This window comes from Falco biarmicus, chromosome 10, assembly GCF_023638135.1.
Source record: "Falco biarmicus isolate bFalBia1 chromosome 10, bFalBia1.pri, whole genome shotgun sequence".
Classification (NCBI taxonomy): Eukaryota; Metazoa; Chordata; class Aves; order Falconiformes; family Falconidae; genus Falco; species Falco biarmicus.
This window is the reverse complement of record NC_079297.1, coordinates 416612-432179: the sequence shown is the minus strand read 5'-3', so window position 1 is coordinate 432179 and position 15568 is coordinate 416612. Positions and strand designations below refer to the sequence as shown.

The 15568-nt window shown below is 39.7% G+C and overlaps 1 protein-coding gene across 3 annotated transcripts in view; it reads right to left on the bottom strand.

Moving 5' to 3' along the window:
• Positions 1-15568, bottom strand: part of RALGAPB (Ral GTPase activating protein non-catalytic subunit beta) — a 65476-nt gene that overhangs the window by 31506 nt on the left and 18402 nt on the right. For 2 of the 3 annotated variants that reach the window (XM_056353604.1, XM_056353605.1), the window contains exons 7-13: positions 15123-15301; positions 11702-11850; positions 11375-11591; positions 4226-4427; positions 3271-3438; positions 2074-2188; positions 1675-1822 (exon numbers count right to left, since the gene is read on the bottom strand). In XM_056353604.1, the coding sequence (XP_056209579.1) occupies positions 1675-1822; positions 2074-2188; positions 3271-3438; positions 4226-4427; positions 11375-11591; positions 11702-11850; positions 15123-15301 (1178 nt within the window). The remainder of the gene's footprint in view (positions 1-1674; positions 1823-2073; positions 2189-3270; positions 3439-4225; positions 4428-11374; positions 11592-11701; positions 11851-15122; positions 15302-15568) is intronic. The other variant, XM_056353607.1, reaches the window with a different exon arrangement.

Genomic DNA, 15568 nt, shown 5'->3' with positions numbered 1-15568 from the left:
ATTCTTGCCTGGCATATAGAGGCTCCCTTCCCCAGTTTGGCCATTAGGAGCCAAAAGACAGCTGGTGACTGGCAAACAAGAACATGTTTTCAAATCTTAACGAACTACTAGTATATACAGCAAACTGCTGGAAGATAAAGTGAATAATGCTTGGTCCATTCAGCAACCCTTAAAACATCAGCACAAGGGATGACACTTGTTCTCATACTGATTAGTGAGCAGTGAAACAAACCTCCAAACCACTAACACAAGGAGTTTTATTTTTACAAAGACATTTGCTCACTGTCAAACTTTTAGTAAGCAGCTCAAAACAAACTGATTTTGTTGAGAAGCTGGTGGCACATGTGAGAATCTCTTGCTGAACTCGAAATTCCTGAGTCCTCTCCAATGAAAGCCAGCAGGAAATAACTTCATATACAGAAACGGGCTTAACAACAGGAATACAGGGCAGATGAACTGGTATGGACTATCATGGAAACAGTAACAGTAAAATACCCACTCAAAGCAGAGCATCTACCCAGCTGGATGCAAACACCAACTCACAGCAGAGAGGTACAGGAATGCATGGTTAGCATTTAACAGGGTGCCAAGCCCACAGTTCTGGAGGTGATGCAATGCCCATGCACCAACGGTCTGTGGGTCTTGCTTAGAGGATCACTTTTAAACTATAAATATCCTCATCCCTTCACCAATATTGGTTGCATACCATTATTTCAAATTATTTTCCTCTAATCTTCTGCTAGTATTAGTTAGTAGTAGGGTTAGTGCTTCAATCACTGCAAGGAAACTTTCCAGCAGTCTTTGCAGACTGAATTTGTTTCCCTTCGCTTCATTGCTCATGCTATTTTCTTGCCACCCTCTCTTAATCAGGTAGGCTCCCTGTCACCAAAAACAAGGCAGACACCACCCACCGCAGTGCAAGTCTGTTTCTTTTTCAAACATACAAAAGGAAAGTGGTATTGTAATTACGGAAGGACAAGAACATCATAACATGGAAAAAGGCACATCTAAAGAAAAACAAATAAGGGGGAGGGTAGTATATAAAAGGCAAGTATATTTTTACTTGTCTGAAAATTATTAACTTGACAGACTGTGCACTATTCAAGTTTTTAGCTTTGACTAACTCTTGAGTATTCAGAATAATGTTAATACACTCCTTGCCTCAAAAGAATAGTTTGTTGCCAAACTACAATGCATCTCCAGACTATTCCAAAGCTTTCATATGAGGATTTACACAGTGCTAAATAAATGCATCTGTATTTTGTCAGTGCTGGACAACCTGTCACCCAGTATTTCCATTTGTTTCTAGGCTTAATCATGCAAAAAATTAAAATGTTCCCTGTAAACCATTAAGTCAAGAATCCTTCCCAACATTAAATCAGTATCTTCTCCTATTTCCATTCCTAGTTATGACTGACTTCCTGCTAGAATGTGCTTTACTCCCACCTCTATTTTTCAAGTACTATTCCACATCTGTAAAGATTACTTGAACAAAAATATGAAGCTTTTCAAGATGTTTTCGTATTATGAGGGAGATTATACAGATGACAACCTGTCAGAAACTTCATCTTTTTCCTTGCAAAGCAACACATAACTAATAACCCATATTATTCCAGGACAGATTAAGACAGACACCTCTATAACACAGTTAGTAAATAAAAAAGTTGAAATAACCTAGTATCATTTGAGTGTTGTTGGGATCTGTTTCCGTTTGCAAAGCTCCTATAAGTATATTCACAAGCCTCAACTTCAAGGAAAGGAAGGTTACTGGCTTATCATACGTTGAGCTGTCATCATTGCTGAATTTCCCTTCCAGGACAACCTGAAGGAAAAATACATTTATTTTGTTATCAATTAGAGATCATGCCAGCATGGTACTGGTTTCAAAAATCAATATCCACAGCACACATTGCTACTGACAATTTGTAATATAGTCTTACTAACACAGACTTACTGTAAGAGTTTCAGTGCTAAACAAAACACCAAATACAACCCACAAGTCATTCAAATCCCATTCCAAAACAACCAGGAAAACAAAAACGGAATTGTAAAGCAAAATGGTAAGATTACTACCTCAGACTTTATGGTTCCAAAATGATGAGGCAAAGGCAACAGAGACAGCAAGATATTAATCGAAGCTCTTCTTAGCTCTGTGGGGTTTACATAGATTTTAAACTTTGAGAGTTCTCTGCAAATTAAAGCATCATGCAGTTAATCAACTTTTCACAGGAATTTGAAGCCAAATTAAGTTACAATTAAATATACAACCACCCAGTGTTCTTAAATAATTTGCAGCACACAACACAGCTGTTTCTTTCTAGACTCAGAATTCTTCTTTTTTTTTCTTTCTTTTAAACAGCAGCAATAACACAACGAATTCATGCCAGAACCATCACTTGCTAAGGATTTTGTATCCCCATATAAAAGCAACGGGCTGATGAAAGTATTATTCATATATTGCATCTTCAAAGACAGAAGTTTTGATCATAAGCCTCTACTGGCTTATTACAACTCAAACCCACCCAGGATTATCAAGAGATCCGCAGAATATGCTCATGTGCATATTGCATAAAACACAAGCTGCTTAGTGAACAGATCAACTTTTTTCAGTAGCTACCAGCAAATTCTTCTACCCAAAAGCAGCAGTGCCTCAGATTTAAGCCCAGAAGATAAGTGCTATGCATAACTTCAAAATGAAATGGAGTACCACAGCATAAAAGATATGTTGTAGAAGGTATGCACAGAGTAGCATCAGGCGCATTACTTAGCAAAACATCCAGAAATCTGTAAGGCTTTGATAAGTAAGGTTACATCTTGTTTAAGAACCTACTCCAATTTCACCAGTCTAAATTATCAATTTTTCTATTTAATGATATGTAAGATCACTCTCTTAATGAATTCACTGCAACAACAGCCACTAATTAATATCTTATGAAATTGTACTTAAAAATCAGTAAGCTTTCAATATATTTGAGCTAAACCACTCGTTTACCTTTTCTTACAGAAATTGCTTTCTGTCAATGAATATGTAGATAACACAACACACATTTAATTTAAAATAAGCACTATTTTTACTTTAAAGAAAATTGCACTAAAACCTGAAAGTTAGAGCTTATGAAGTGCCACAATTATTACTGTCAAATACATACACACCATGGGGCCCACATTACAGAATTCCTTCAGTGAAAACTACTCAGGAATGACAGAAACCACTGATGACAAACACCTCCCCACATTTATGATTATGTTTATATGGAAATAGCAATTTACCTGTCAGGTAAAATAGTTTCAAGAGCTGAAATGAAATAAGGAACCACGACATCAATCCCTTTCAGGTCACAGCAGAACAAAGGAGGAGAGTTTAGAATAACACTGGCAAGAACAGGGTGGCAAACGAAATCTGCTATCTGCAAACCCTGAATTAAAAGCATGTAAAATCTGACAAAGAAAGATAAGATGAAATTATTTCCACATAAAAAGCATCAGCATTCCACATGAACAAGAATCTGCAGCCACAGACTAAGTTTCAAAACCAGTGCAAGGAAATCTTTATATGAGCACCCCCCCCAAGTTACTTAAGCACAGGCAAATGCACCTAACCAGCTTAACAAAAACCCCCTCACAAATCACATGTATTTCATGTAGAAAGCCAGTGCAGCACAGTTTTATTGAAACCACTGACTTGTTGCAACACATGGACTGGAAGCTGTGCAAATACAGCCCAGACAGTTAGTAACACCGCTTGGATCACATACTCTCCCACTACTCCCTTCCCATGTAAGGCTGGGAGTAAGACCTTGATTTTAATTCCTCAACAGAAGAAAAATACTGCAAAATCTTTCAGGGGGGACAGGATAGACAGGACATGCTGGTCAGCAACATAACCAGCTCAAATGAAAAAGCTGGGAGGCAGGAACCTAGCTGGCCATCATCCTAAAGCACTTAGTTTCTTTTGCAGTTCCTTGTTGGAGAACACTTATGTTGTGTGAGGGACTTCCCTTCAACTGAGACTGGAAGAAAACTCAACAAAAACCAACACCATGAGAAGACTAAAGGAAGTCACTATTCTGTTTAGCCAGGAATCCCCACCTACAGCATCTGAAGGCTAACCAGGTTCTTTTGAATTGGCAACACCGGATTCAGACAGTAACTGAATGCCATTTGCCCTGAATTAATTTGCACCATAAAGTTATAGCAATAAAGCAACCGGAAGATAGGTTAGTACCGGGATAGGTAAGCTGGTAATATTTCCTCCCCAGTCTTCTTGCTACAAAATATCCTACACAGTGTCCCACACGCCTCTGCCCTTCCCGCTTCATAGTTGTCTGGGAATTCACTCGCATCAAACATGGGGTTGGAAGCCATTGTGTCTGTGGACATTTGTGATCCTTTCCGGCGAAATTCCACACTAGCTTGAGTTGCTATAGCTGGGAAGAGAAAAAATAGCATTTCACTGTGTGTGTTAACATATATAATAGGCTCATGGGATCCTGGACACAAAGATCACGTCAAATTTAGTAGTTATCATGAAGCTGTTAGTTGACTATATTTGAGCCAGTGTCTCTTGTTTAGAAAGTATTTTTGGGTGTAACTTTTTCTTTATACAGATGACAACAACTGACCTTCACATTCTACAGCCTGTCTCAACTTTCTGCTGGGAAGAGTACACTTACATCCAGTATTAGCTTCCTACCCTCTCTGGAGGACAAGGATCTTCTCTCACCTAGTTCTCATCTCCAGAAAAATGAAGTACCAACTTGCCTTACCACCTTAAATACCAATAAACATTTAGACAGTGTCATTACTGTGACCTCCAAGCAAGTGCTTAATTTTCAGCTAATCTCTCATGCTGTGCTGAACACCAACCTGTTTTGATCCAATTTTGTTGTATAAACGTACTTATTAAAAAAATTCTAAGGATGCATATCAGAAAAAGAAGTTTGCTGAAACCTGCTCTCCTGACTTCGTCCCCCTCTCCTCACATGACCACTGCAATTGCCAAATCAACCTGAGGTTAGACAGCCTCCAGACCACAGCTACCAGAGAGGCTGGCCCTCTCCTACTCCCTGTCCCACAATACGCTCCACAGAAGTCTCTGAGCCCACTGTTACCTATACGGGATGTGGCTCTGTCAAGCTTTGTGCTGCCTGCTCCCCGCAGGAGGGTTCTACCAGCCCAAGCCAGTTAACTTCACGTCTTTCTACAGAGATTTCTGGTCCCCCTTTCACACTATCAGTATCACATGCATACAATGCAGGAGGCTACTTGCTTTGCTGGCTTCATCCTTTCTTCCAGGAGGGCAATCCAAAAAAAAAAAAAATAAAATATTGCTCTCAATGTGATTTTTTTTCCCCCGCTCCTTCGTTTTTCTTTTTCCTTTGACAAGTTCACCCTTGGATTACTAACAGCATAAAGAGCACTTTCCTTTTTATTTTTTAGCTAAGACTATACTGATTTTCAAAACTTTTATAAGCTACAAAGCACAACAGATAAAGTGTGCTTCTAAATGAATCACACCAATGTAGTTCTATCAGTACCAGAGAACCTCCTCTATCTCAAGCCTGGGACACTGGGGAAAATGAGGTTCACAATCAGTCTTGCAAACAGAGGCCCATTAACACTTTGACAGTTGGAACACTTGTTAATTTACAGATGCGGGTTTGTTTGTTTTATTTTTTAAAGGAAACGTCCTTATGATAAGTGCCTACTCTTCGGTTTTTGCCTTTAAATTCATCATTTAACCTATTATTACCTTGCAAATTTTCATGACATAAGTAACAAATAAGCACAAATCTTTATGCATCTTCCCATGAGCCATTTTTTGTCCTAAATAAGCTATCCAGCAATATATTGTAGTTGGAAAAAAACACTACATGCACAATGCATACAAATCAAACACTAGGTCTGTAAAATAAGCTTTAAGTAAAAAAAAAAACAAAAACAAACCATGGTTAGTGCAAAGTCCTGAAACTCATGACATGATCACAGACTAAAGTACAGAAAAGATGGGACTGATTCAGGCAGATTAATTTGCTTTTGCCAACAATCTTCCCCATTCAAAAACACACACAAAAAGATTACTTGTCTTTTTCAAGTAAAAGTGCAAAAGCTACAAGAGACAATGAGAATGAATTTACAAATAAAATATGGGATTATGGAAAAAGAAAAGCATGACCGCAATTAAGGAAAAGCTACTGGTTCCTACTTACAAGATTTATAAGAAAGAAGAATTTGGATAAAAGATGCTGCAAGATAATAGAAATAAAATGGAAACAAATCAAAGGACAGCAGTAGTTATAAAATACTTTTAAGATGGTGAAATTGTAATATAAGTTAAGAAGCTTTTAGCTTTTTTAAAAAATAGATTAAAAGCTTTATGATACAGCAAGCTCGTTAAACACATAGGAAATTGGCATTCAGGTCCAAAATTATGGCTTTGAAAGTACCATGCAAAACAATGAACAAAAAGTTACAAAATACTACCAAGATTTGGAGCTGTTCATATCAGTGTACATCAGTTCTTTAAAAGGATGTATTAACCCTTCCCAGCTCAAGTACATTTCCCTATGTTGCACTGTATATGGAGTATACCCTAGGCTATCCTAAGGCTTCCTTGACTTGGGGTACGTCTTGTAGTAGGAACATTACTTACCTGCAGAGTCTCCTCACAGCAATATCTTGCTTCCAAACCATGAATTCCTGACGGTGTTACAGCTCCATCTTCCCTAAGGCAAGTTACTAACAACCAGGATACCCAAGCATACCTCCCCTGATCACCAGTTCAATCAGTAATCTTCTGAAGCAGAAGGCAGAACACTACCAGAAATATCATCGTCTCAAAAACAATCTCCAGAAAAAGAAGAGAGGAAAGGCTCCTGCAGCCAGGTACCAGGAGAGAGTGCCACCACCTCTTAACAGCTGCTTGTTTGAATGTGCAGGGTCAGATCAAGACCTGTGACCAAGCCCCTCAGCAACACTCAGCATGGCCCTAACCAAGCCTTCTCATAGTTTGCTCCTAGACCTGCAGAAATACTCTTTGGGACATTAATATTAGTGACAGAGCCAGAAGAGATGAGGTTAAAACTATACCCCAAGACTGCCCCACTGCCAACAGCACCTGGGCGATACCAGCAACCCACCTAGGTGAGACTCCTTCAGCTGCTATAAAACACACAGCTGGCAGGCTTATGACTGTCTTCTTTTGGTACAAGGATTAACAGTGAGCCCCTCAGACTGGAAGACTCAGTTGCTGAAATTCTGGCATGAGGTATTAATGAGTTTCTTCCAATTCTCACAAGTTGTTGAGGACAGCAACTAACATCAGCATGCAGTGTATGGCCAAGCTTGTCTAACTGAAGCACATCCTGACAATGAAATTACAGTTGGCACATGTACACAAACCCCAGAGCTGTCATATTCAGGGTTAACTTCACAAAGGCTTCATAGATAATTTCATATGAAGGAGTTTTCTGCAGTACCAATCATAGGGAGCAATTTATGCTACACTAACAGCTAAATAAGTACCATGCAGCCATCTAATTCTAAAGACATCAGCAGGATCCAACTCCTTTCAAACCAACTATGCATCTTCAAACACATTTTTTCCTCTCTCACCATAATACAGAGTAATGTTTGTTATCTGCCTGCTAGAAAGCCATAAAGCTCCCCCAACAAGGTCTCAGTGCAGAAACTAAAACGTGATATAGGACACTTGAGGCACAGAAGTATTACACCAACGATGACACGATCGCTGTTTTGCTTCAGAATCCAAACACCACCACAAGACTGTCTTGAAGGACAGGACTCAAAGAGCAAACAGGAAGACTGCCTTCCAGGTAATAAACTCTATCAATACTCAAGTCAGTACAACAGATGACCTCCAGCAAATCCTGTGGGAGAGAACAATTCTCTCTCTTCCCAAACAGAGACAGACAAAACCACAGCAACCACAAATGTGAAACACCAACAATTACCCTGAACCATGCAAGGGTTGGTACAAAACGTTTACCAATGAAGGTGACAGAAGATTGAACAATAGTGGGGCAGCAGTTACACCGACAGAATCAGAAAAGAGCTGAGGCTAGAGGGGACCTCTGGTGATAATACTGTCAGCCCCTGGGCAAAGCAGGGTCAAGCAGAGCAAGTTTGGTTACACCTCCATCCATCCAGATATTTTTCATCTCAGAACCTACAAGAAATTGCATATTTGTTCCACCAGTCATTTTTCTTTACTTCCTTTTTGGAGGTTAAATAGTTCAAGTAGTAAGATGTGTAAGGCTCCAGGACAAGGAGAAAAGCAAGGGTAGACAGGTACTCATTCACATCAGCCTGAATCAACTGCTCTTTACATCCTAAAGCTCATCAAAAAGACCTGTGTTGCAACATGGCAGAAGGACAATATGCTAGTCATGTGAATCAGCAGGGTTCATTTTAAAGAACTGAACTACTTTCTGAACTAGAACTTGGGAATGCAGCTCATCCAACATATTGGTTGGCACTCACATTTAGCTCATGAATACCTCTTTAGAAATCATGTCATATGGGTGCTCATTGAGAACGCATCACATGACAGAAGAGGAATGAGAAACACACACTAGAAAATGCAGTGTTCCAGAAAGGTGTCCCGGGGAAGGGGATCTCTCTGCAGGACCAAGGAGCAATCTGTGTCAAGGTATTTCACCTCTTCCTTTTTCAAAGTGGTCCTCAGTCCTTCAGCCAGCAACAAAATAGAGAAATCCTAACAGACAGCTATGACCGAATAAGTTCTTAACTGCATGGCATTGAAACAAATTGAACATTAGGAAGTTTTAAAGCTGTTGAGATCTTATACAGCTGCAGTCCCAGACCTAAAAGAAAAACAGAGCGTGTGGGCCAGTGGGAGACAACACTACATGGCAAAGCTGATTTTAAGTGCATAAACTTCCCAATCATAAAATATTTAAAGCATCCCTAAAAATAATTACATTTCCTGAGACTAATGCAAAGATTACCAACAGCAGTGTCAAACATAGTAAGCACATTCAAGCTAGTGGCAAAAGCGTTACTCTACTAGACTACAGAGGACAGCAGATGGACCATGAGACACAGATATAGCCAACCTGCAGCCAAAAAGAAGCAGATTTCTTTTTGTCCTCTCTCCTAATGGCAGGGATTGTGGCAGCTCATTGTCCCCTCTCTCTGCTGCCATCTTTCTTCAAGCCATATCTATATCGGGTAGCATAGGGAGACACAGGCAGATGGGCACAACATGCAGGTCTGATTATCACTGATGGGCCCCACTTTGTGTGATGGAGGGGAACCACAGTACACAATCCTCCTGGCCCACCTCATAAGTCCAGCACAGTACCTCCTGCCTTACACTGTTCAAGGAGGAAAAGACTTCACCTGGAGGCATCACGCTTCACAGATCAGACTCCCAGAACAGAAGCTTTTCAGTTTGGACTTAAACCTGATGTAAAAGGTACTGATGCTTCAAGTCAATAGAAACTGCAGGAGCCTAGCCCTTTACAAGTCTTGCTACATTTTCCCACCTAAGGGAAAGGCTAGGCAAAAGGATTTATACAAAAGGATTAATCAGGCAATTGGACTTTGGCACGTCTCTACTGTTTCAGCACTATGGGTCCACCTTCAGTTTGCTCTCCTTCTGATAGCCTGCCACAGAGTTGCTGTGACCAGTACTTTACACAGCAGTAACAACACTCACAGCATCCTGGAAGGGCAGAAAACACTGCACTGAATTCTGTAAGTTAATTCCATCTTACAAATTGCTAGAAAATCAGGACATAACACAGCCAGTTTTCTGGGTCTCCATCAACGTTTCCCTTGGATCTACTGCTACTAATGAACGGCAGAATGCGTGACATGCAAAAACTGCTCTTACTATGGACAGCTCTGAAGGGCATGGAGGAGGAACAGAATCTAGTGATTTCCAAATAGTTGTTTTAGTTTTCAGGGAGCTAGTTAAGTCCCTTTGTAAGGCTACCAATATGACAATTTTCTGACTGCTGTTAGGAGACCTAAGACACTGCACATATAAACAGAAGGCCCTGGAACCCCTTTCAAAGAAATCAAATCATTTTGATTTTGGATGACTGTGTACTTCTGCTAGGATCATAACACCTCTGTTTACAGCTGACACTGTACAGCACCTCAGCTGACATCCTTTTCAGGTCAAGCACCTCATCAAAACTGCTCAAGATACAAGTTATGTTAAAATTAACACGATCCAATCAATCTGAAAAGCATTAGATACAGAAATACATTAGCTGCATATGGAACTGAACACACCCTCAAATTACGCCTTACTCCTTCCTAAGCTCAGTTATTTTCCTACTAATGCCACATGGGCCTTTTACAGAGGGACTTGAATCTCCTGCCACAAAAATCCATGACTGAACTCTTTCAAAAACCATGTGCTGCGTACCTAAAAATATCTTTCACAGATCCCAAATCCTAAACCCATTGCGTCCAACAGGGATTTGTAACAAAACAAACAAGGAAGATCATCAGTTTTAACTTCTGCTGTCAAGTCCCACTATAAACCCAACTTGCTACAACAAATCTCTTCCTCCTATTTTTCTTACTTAGGCCAGCGAGCTCTTAATAGATAGATCTCTTGAAAGAATTTAGCAGACATTCAAAATATTACATGAAGAACAGGAAAAACACAAAGGAAAGTTTATTATTTCCTGAATATTATCTCCAAAGGGAAGAAGAGTGCTTAAAAGCATCCTCTCTGAGCAGAGCACATTAATTCTGCCATCACGTATCAAAACATCTAACATCTAAATTTGAGCAAAGCATAGGAGACTAAATCTAGCAGCTAAAGACTGAAGACAACCAAAGTATTGGGCCATATATGGAAACATGTAGCAACTGTCACTGAAAGGCAGCAACTTCACTATTTTAAGGACATCTGTTTTCATAACACACTCCAAAAAGAAGCAGAAGTACCACTTTGTGCAGCATCTGAAGTGATGTTTGACAATTTTTCAAACACTGAAGAGGCATTATAAAAAGCTGCTATTACTCAGAGATACTCAAGCACATTTCAAATTATGAAGTGGACCTTTATCACATTATTTCCTTCACTTAATAAAATTTTCCCCACTAGCATAATTGGAACTGCCATACTTGTTACAGCAAGGGAGAGTTTAATAATAAAAAGTGAATTTTTTAAATTTTAAAGCCCCCAGACACCTGCTTGGCTAATAACAGGTGCTGTCTCAGCTGGGAGGGGTTAACCACAATACAGCACTTCAGATTATTTTTTTTTTTGGTTGGTTGTTTTTTGATTATGCATATGTTAATCTTGCAGGTAGGAAATGTTATAGAACAAGGAAATAGTGTACATATATTTTTCAGTAATATTTACCAGTCATGCTGCTGTCTCTGTTTATTCCATTATGAAGTTTACAGTGAACAAATGCTGCATCAAATAACCACGATCCAAAGAGGTTCAAGATGCTGTTAACCTTTGGCCTGCGAGGAGCTGGTAGTGGCCGTGGCTCGGAACTTGTCTGGTTTGGGCTAGAGAGTGGCGAAGTAGAGGAGGGTTGGTGCTGCGCTTTTGAAGCATGTGCAGTAGTTATCTATTTGAACAGAAGAATATATCAGCTCCCAGATACAAGGAAATTACTTCTTCTAATCGAGGAAGCTACCAAAAGGGTCAGCTACTTAAACACAGGATATGAAATCTTACAGTGCTGGTTTTCATTGTTGCTTTATTCACAGTCACTGCCCGATGCCTTCGGTTATGGGGTGGAGTGGTGTTAACAGCAGCGTTCTGGGGCATACTCAGCCTATTTACTGGTGTGGGTGGTGCACTATCTGACCGGGGTCGTGAAATGCCTGCAGATCAAGAAATAAAGCAAGCTTTCAGCAAGAATTCCATACACTTACACTCAGCAGCCCAGTTAGTAAACATCTGGGCCTTCCGTAAATAACACTGTCTTTCCCCCCTGCCCCCCCAAAACAACAGCAGTAAGAAAAACATCTTTCCCCTTTTACTATTAACAGAAATAAATGCACAAGCAAAAGAAAACCCCATTTACATTAGATAAGCAAACGATTAAAAAACACCAAAGAATCCCACACCTTAAGAATATGGGAAACAGCGCACGGAAGGACCAAGTCGAGAAGCAGGCAGAGGGAAAGGGGCAAGGTTCATTTGCCAAAACCAAGTTAACAGCTCATTCCTGCCAAAATTCAGATGCCTCTCACCTTTGCCTTTCTTTTCCACCCACATCTCCTACACCCCATTCTGAGACATCCCTAAGATGTCTGACCCTTTAAAGCCAATTTAGCTCACTAAATTAAGATGAAACCCATCCACCATGCAGTTTTCTGCTAGTCTGGCAAGCTGAATCTGCTTGCTAAACAGTCAAATACTAAGTCAGGACAAGAGATAGGGTAAGACAGTAGAACAAGCTATAATTTTTCTGGCAGCAACAGGACATTAGATAAGCCTTTACCCAGCTCCAGGGAAATACTTGTGGTGCATAAACCTACTCTTCCCAATCAGAATCAGAAGCAACTAGCCCTCTGCAAAATTTGAAGTGACAAACACCACCTCTTCCCATTTTAATGAACGTCACCACTCTCACATCCAATTTGAAAAATTAAGGGTGGAATTGCAGTGTGCTTGAAGATTTGGACACAGATTCTTTCGACCATGTTAAAGCATACAAGTACTTTTCATAACACATTATGGAACAACTATTAGTGTTACACCTCACGCGTAACAACCATTAGTGTTACACTCCACACAGACAGCAGAGTGTCAACTATGAAACTTACTGATTTGGTACAGTTTTTTGGAAAAAAAGGATGCAGCATTTTGCCAAACACACACATGTAGGAATATGTCAGGCAGTGCAAGATGAACGCCATGTGCTTTGGCACTTGGCTTAGAAGGCAATGAGATCTCCTGTTAGTCTTAGCTGAAGGGGTCCACATTGCAGCTCTGAAGTCTGCCTGAGCCCACTCACATCCACAGCTACAGCCTGAATTTAATTTCACCAAAAGCTCTCCTGTGCCCAAGTGCATCATAGTCTGCAGTCTTTGCCTGTGAACTACCATCACCGTAGGTGTTTCATCTTGCTACATGAGATCTTCAGAGGTTTGAAGTCTCTGATTCAACATCCTATGTGAAGTTCATGTAGACAGCAAAGCTCCTGGCATGCTTACCAGGAGAGTTTGGCCTGCCAGGGGACCACAGAAGCACTCCACAGCCAGTCAGTGTGGAAGACTCCAATGCCCAATATAGTCACATACCCCTGCCACTGCATCCAGGCAAGGAGTTGTGTATGTGATCACCGTTGGGAATGGAGTTTCAGGCACCCAGATGCAGAACACAAAAAGGACTACCACACCATTAGTGAGTTAAAAGTCTCAGATAAGAAGCCCAGACTATTTTTAAGGTCCAAGAGGAATTCACTGCAACAGCCATCTCAGCAAAGGTGCATGCACTGTGCAAAGCTAACAGAGGCTTCTTCCTCTGCCTCCACTGCAAGATGGCCCCTTCACAAGTCTTACATTACAAACTGTTTTCTTCACTGTAAATTAATTATCAATCACACTTTCACAAAACCTCTGGATATAGCATGGTTTTCCTCAATACATACTCAATTTAACAGGTTTTTTTTTTTAAATTCAATTCAGTTTTCACAGCCAATAAAAGACACTTCAGAGGAACACCTTCTACCAATGCTCAGTTGGAACTTTTCTTTTTTGTTTAAATTGTTTCAGTGCAGAATGCCAAATCCTATTATCATAAGTAAGAAGACAGAGTTTGACGGAGTAACACAAGGAGGTTGTTTTCGTAAGATTAGGCCACATACTGCCTATATAGAATCCTCCTTTAACAAATCATGATATAATTTGACAGACTACTGAATATTTTGTGTTACATCTGTTACAAGTAAAATGTGATCATTAAAATTCCTTAAAATTGGTGGCAAGACATGTGGAAGAACAGCGGACACAAGAGGCTTCAAAGTTCAATACTACAGCTTAAGAAAAATTTTTGTTTGCTCTTTTACATCACTGTAACTTTTTTAACAAAGCTACTTCTACAAAAGTGAAATCTACAGTGACAAAAAGTTGTTTGCAATGGGGAATAGGGTACTGATGAACCTTCTCCTTGCAATATTTTTAAGAAACAAAGAATGTATTTCTGGTAAAAAGGATCAGAATCTTGTAATTCAGTGAGACAAGAGACACTGAAGATGCTTTGCTTAAAAGGACTAAACCATTCAGGTTTTTAAAAAGACAAACAGGATGTAAAAGCTGTCAGTAATTCCACAGCCAATTTTTTTTCTGAACAGTTTACATATCTGCTCAAGTCTTTTGCAGTCTCACATCAGCTCGCACTTCTGACAGATGACAACATTTGTTTGCATACATTTAAGCAAAAAAGCAGTAGGAGACAGGCAGCTCTACAGAGTTTACAATAGCATGTTTTCTCTGAGTAATTTTTAATAAGTCTGAAGCATACCAACAATAACACTTTAGATTTCAGGTGCTATATGGTGTTACTTAAAATTCACCAGTCAGTGCTTACATCTACTTTACCTTTCAGCTAAATCTGAGCTACTCAGTTACCATTACACAGAGAAACAGAGCTTTTCTTCTCAGCAGTACTAATGACTCACTAATTGTAAACCATGTGAAACTGGCACTTGTAATATAAAGATCTGAAAATAACAGTCAAAATTCAGCACCTTCTGAAAACAGGCATCACACAGAGGTGTTCCCACAAAGTTTATAAATACAGTGGCCAGCCCTCACAACACACTAAAAGTGTAACACTTGCATTGTTGATTACATGAAAAAAAGAAAGCTGCCTTGTTTGGGGAAGGGACAGCCGGTTTTATTTTGGACTTCAGATTTATCATTTTGTTTTGCATTTGAAACTAAGGTCATCAACTTTGCGCATTCAAGTATCACTATTGTGTATGCAGATGGTTATTTGAAAGTGACCTGAGGTCCCTTCCTTATTCATTCCAGGATACACCTGCAAATGATAAATTGTTATGGCTGTATCTATGGAGAAGACAGATTTAAAGGGAATAAATTAAGTTACTATTCCTAGCTATCCACAGGTAAGACAAAAACATTACCTAGGAATGCATCCACTAAACAGCTGATCCCACGCATGGCACGAAAGAATATTTGAGGCAGATGTTTAAGGCAGGGGTACTGATTCAGTTCTTGAGTCATCCCACTCACATTCAGAAACTGCTCCTGAAATTTGGGGGTAGAGCTAATAATGGCTGGGTTACTCAAATCCACAGGATTACTGCAAACAAAAAGAACAAAATATATTTCAGTCAGTTTAAGAATGGCTGTTAGGATTCTAAAAATACTTCATATAACAGTCTAAGACATTTAAATAACACATCCAGTACCAATGCATTTTTAGCTGTTACTATCACAGGAAGTCAGTTTTCACTTTCTGTGTTGGCAGTACTTAATTGCCTTCACTTCAAAAGTTACCTAGATATACTTAATTTTAAGATCCAAGGAACCAGAGCACACACTTGATAATATTACTGCAACTGTGGGA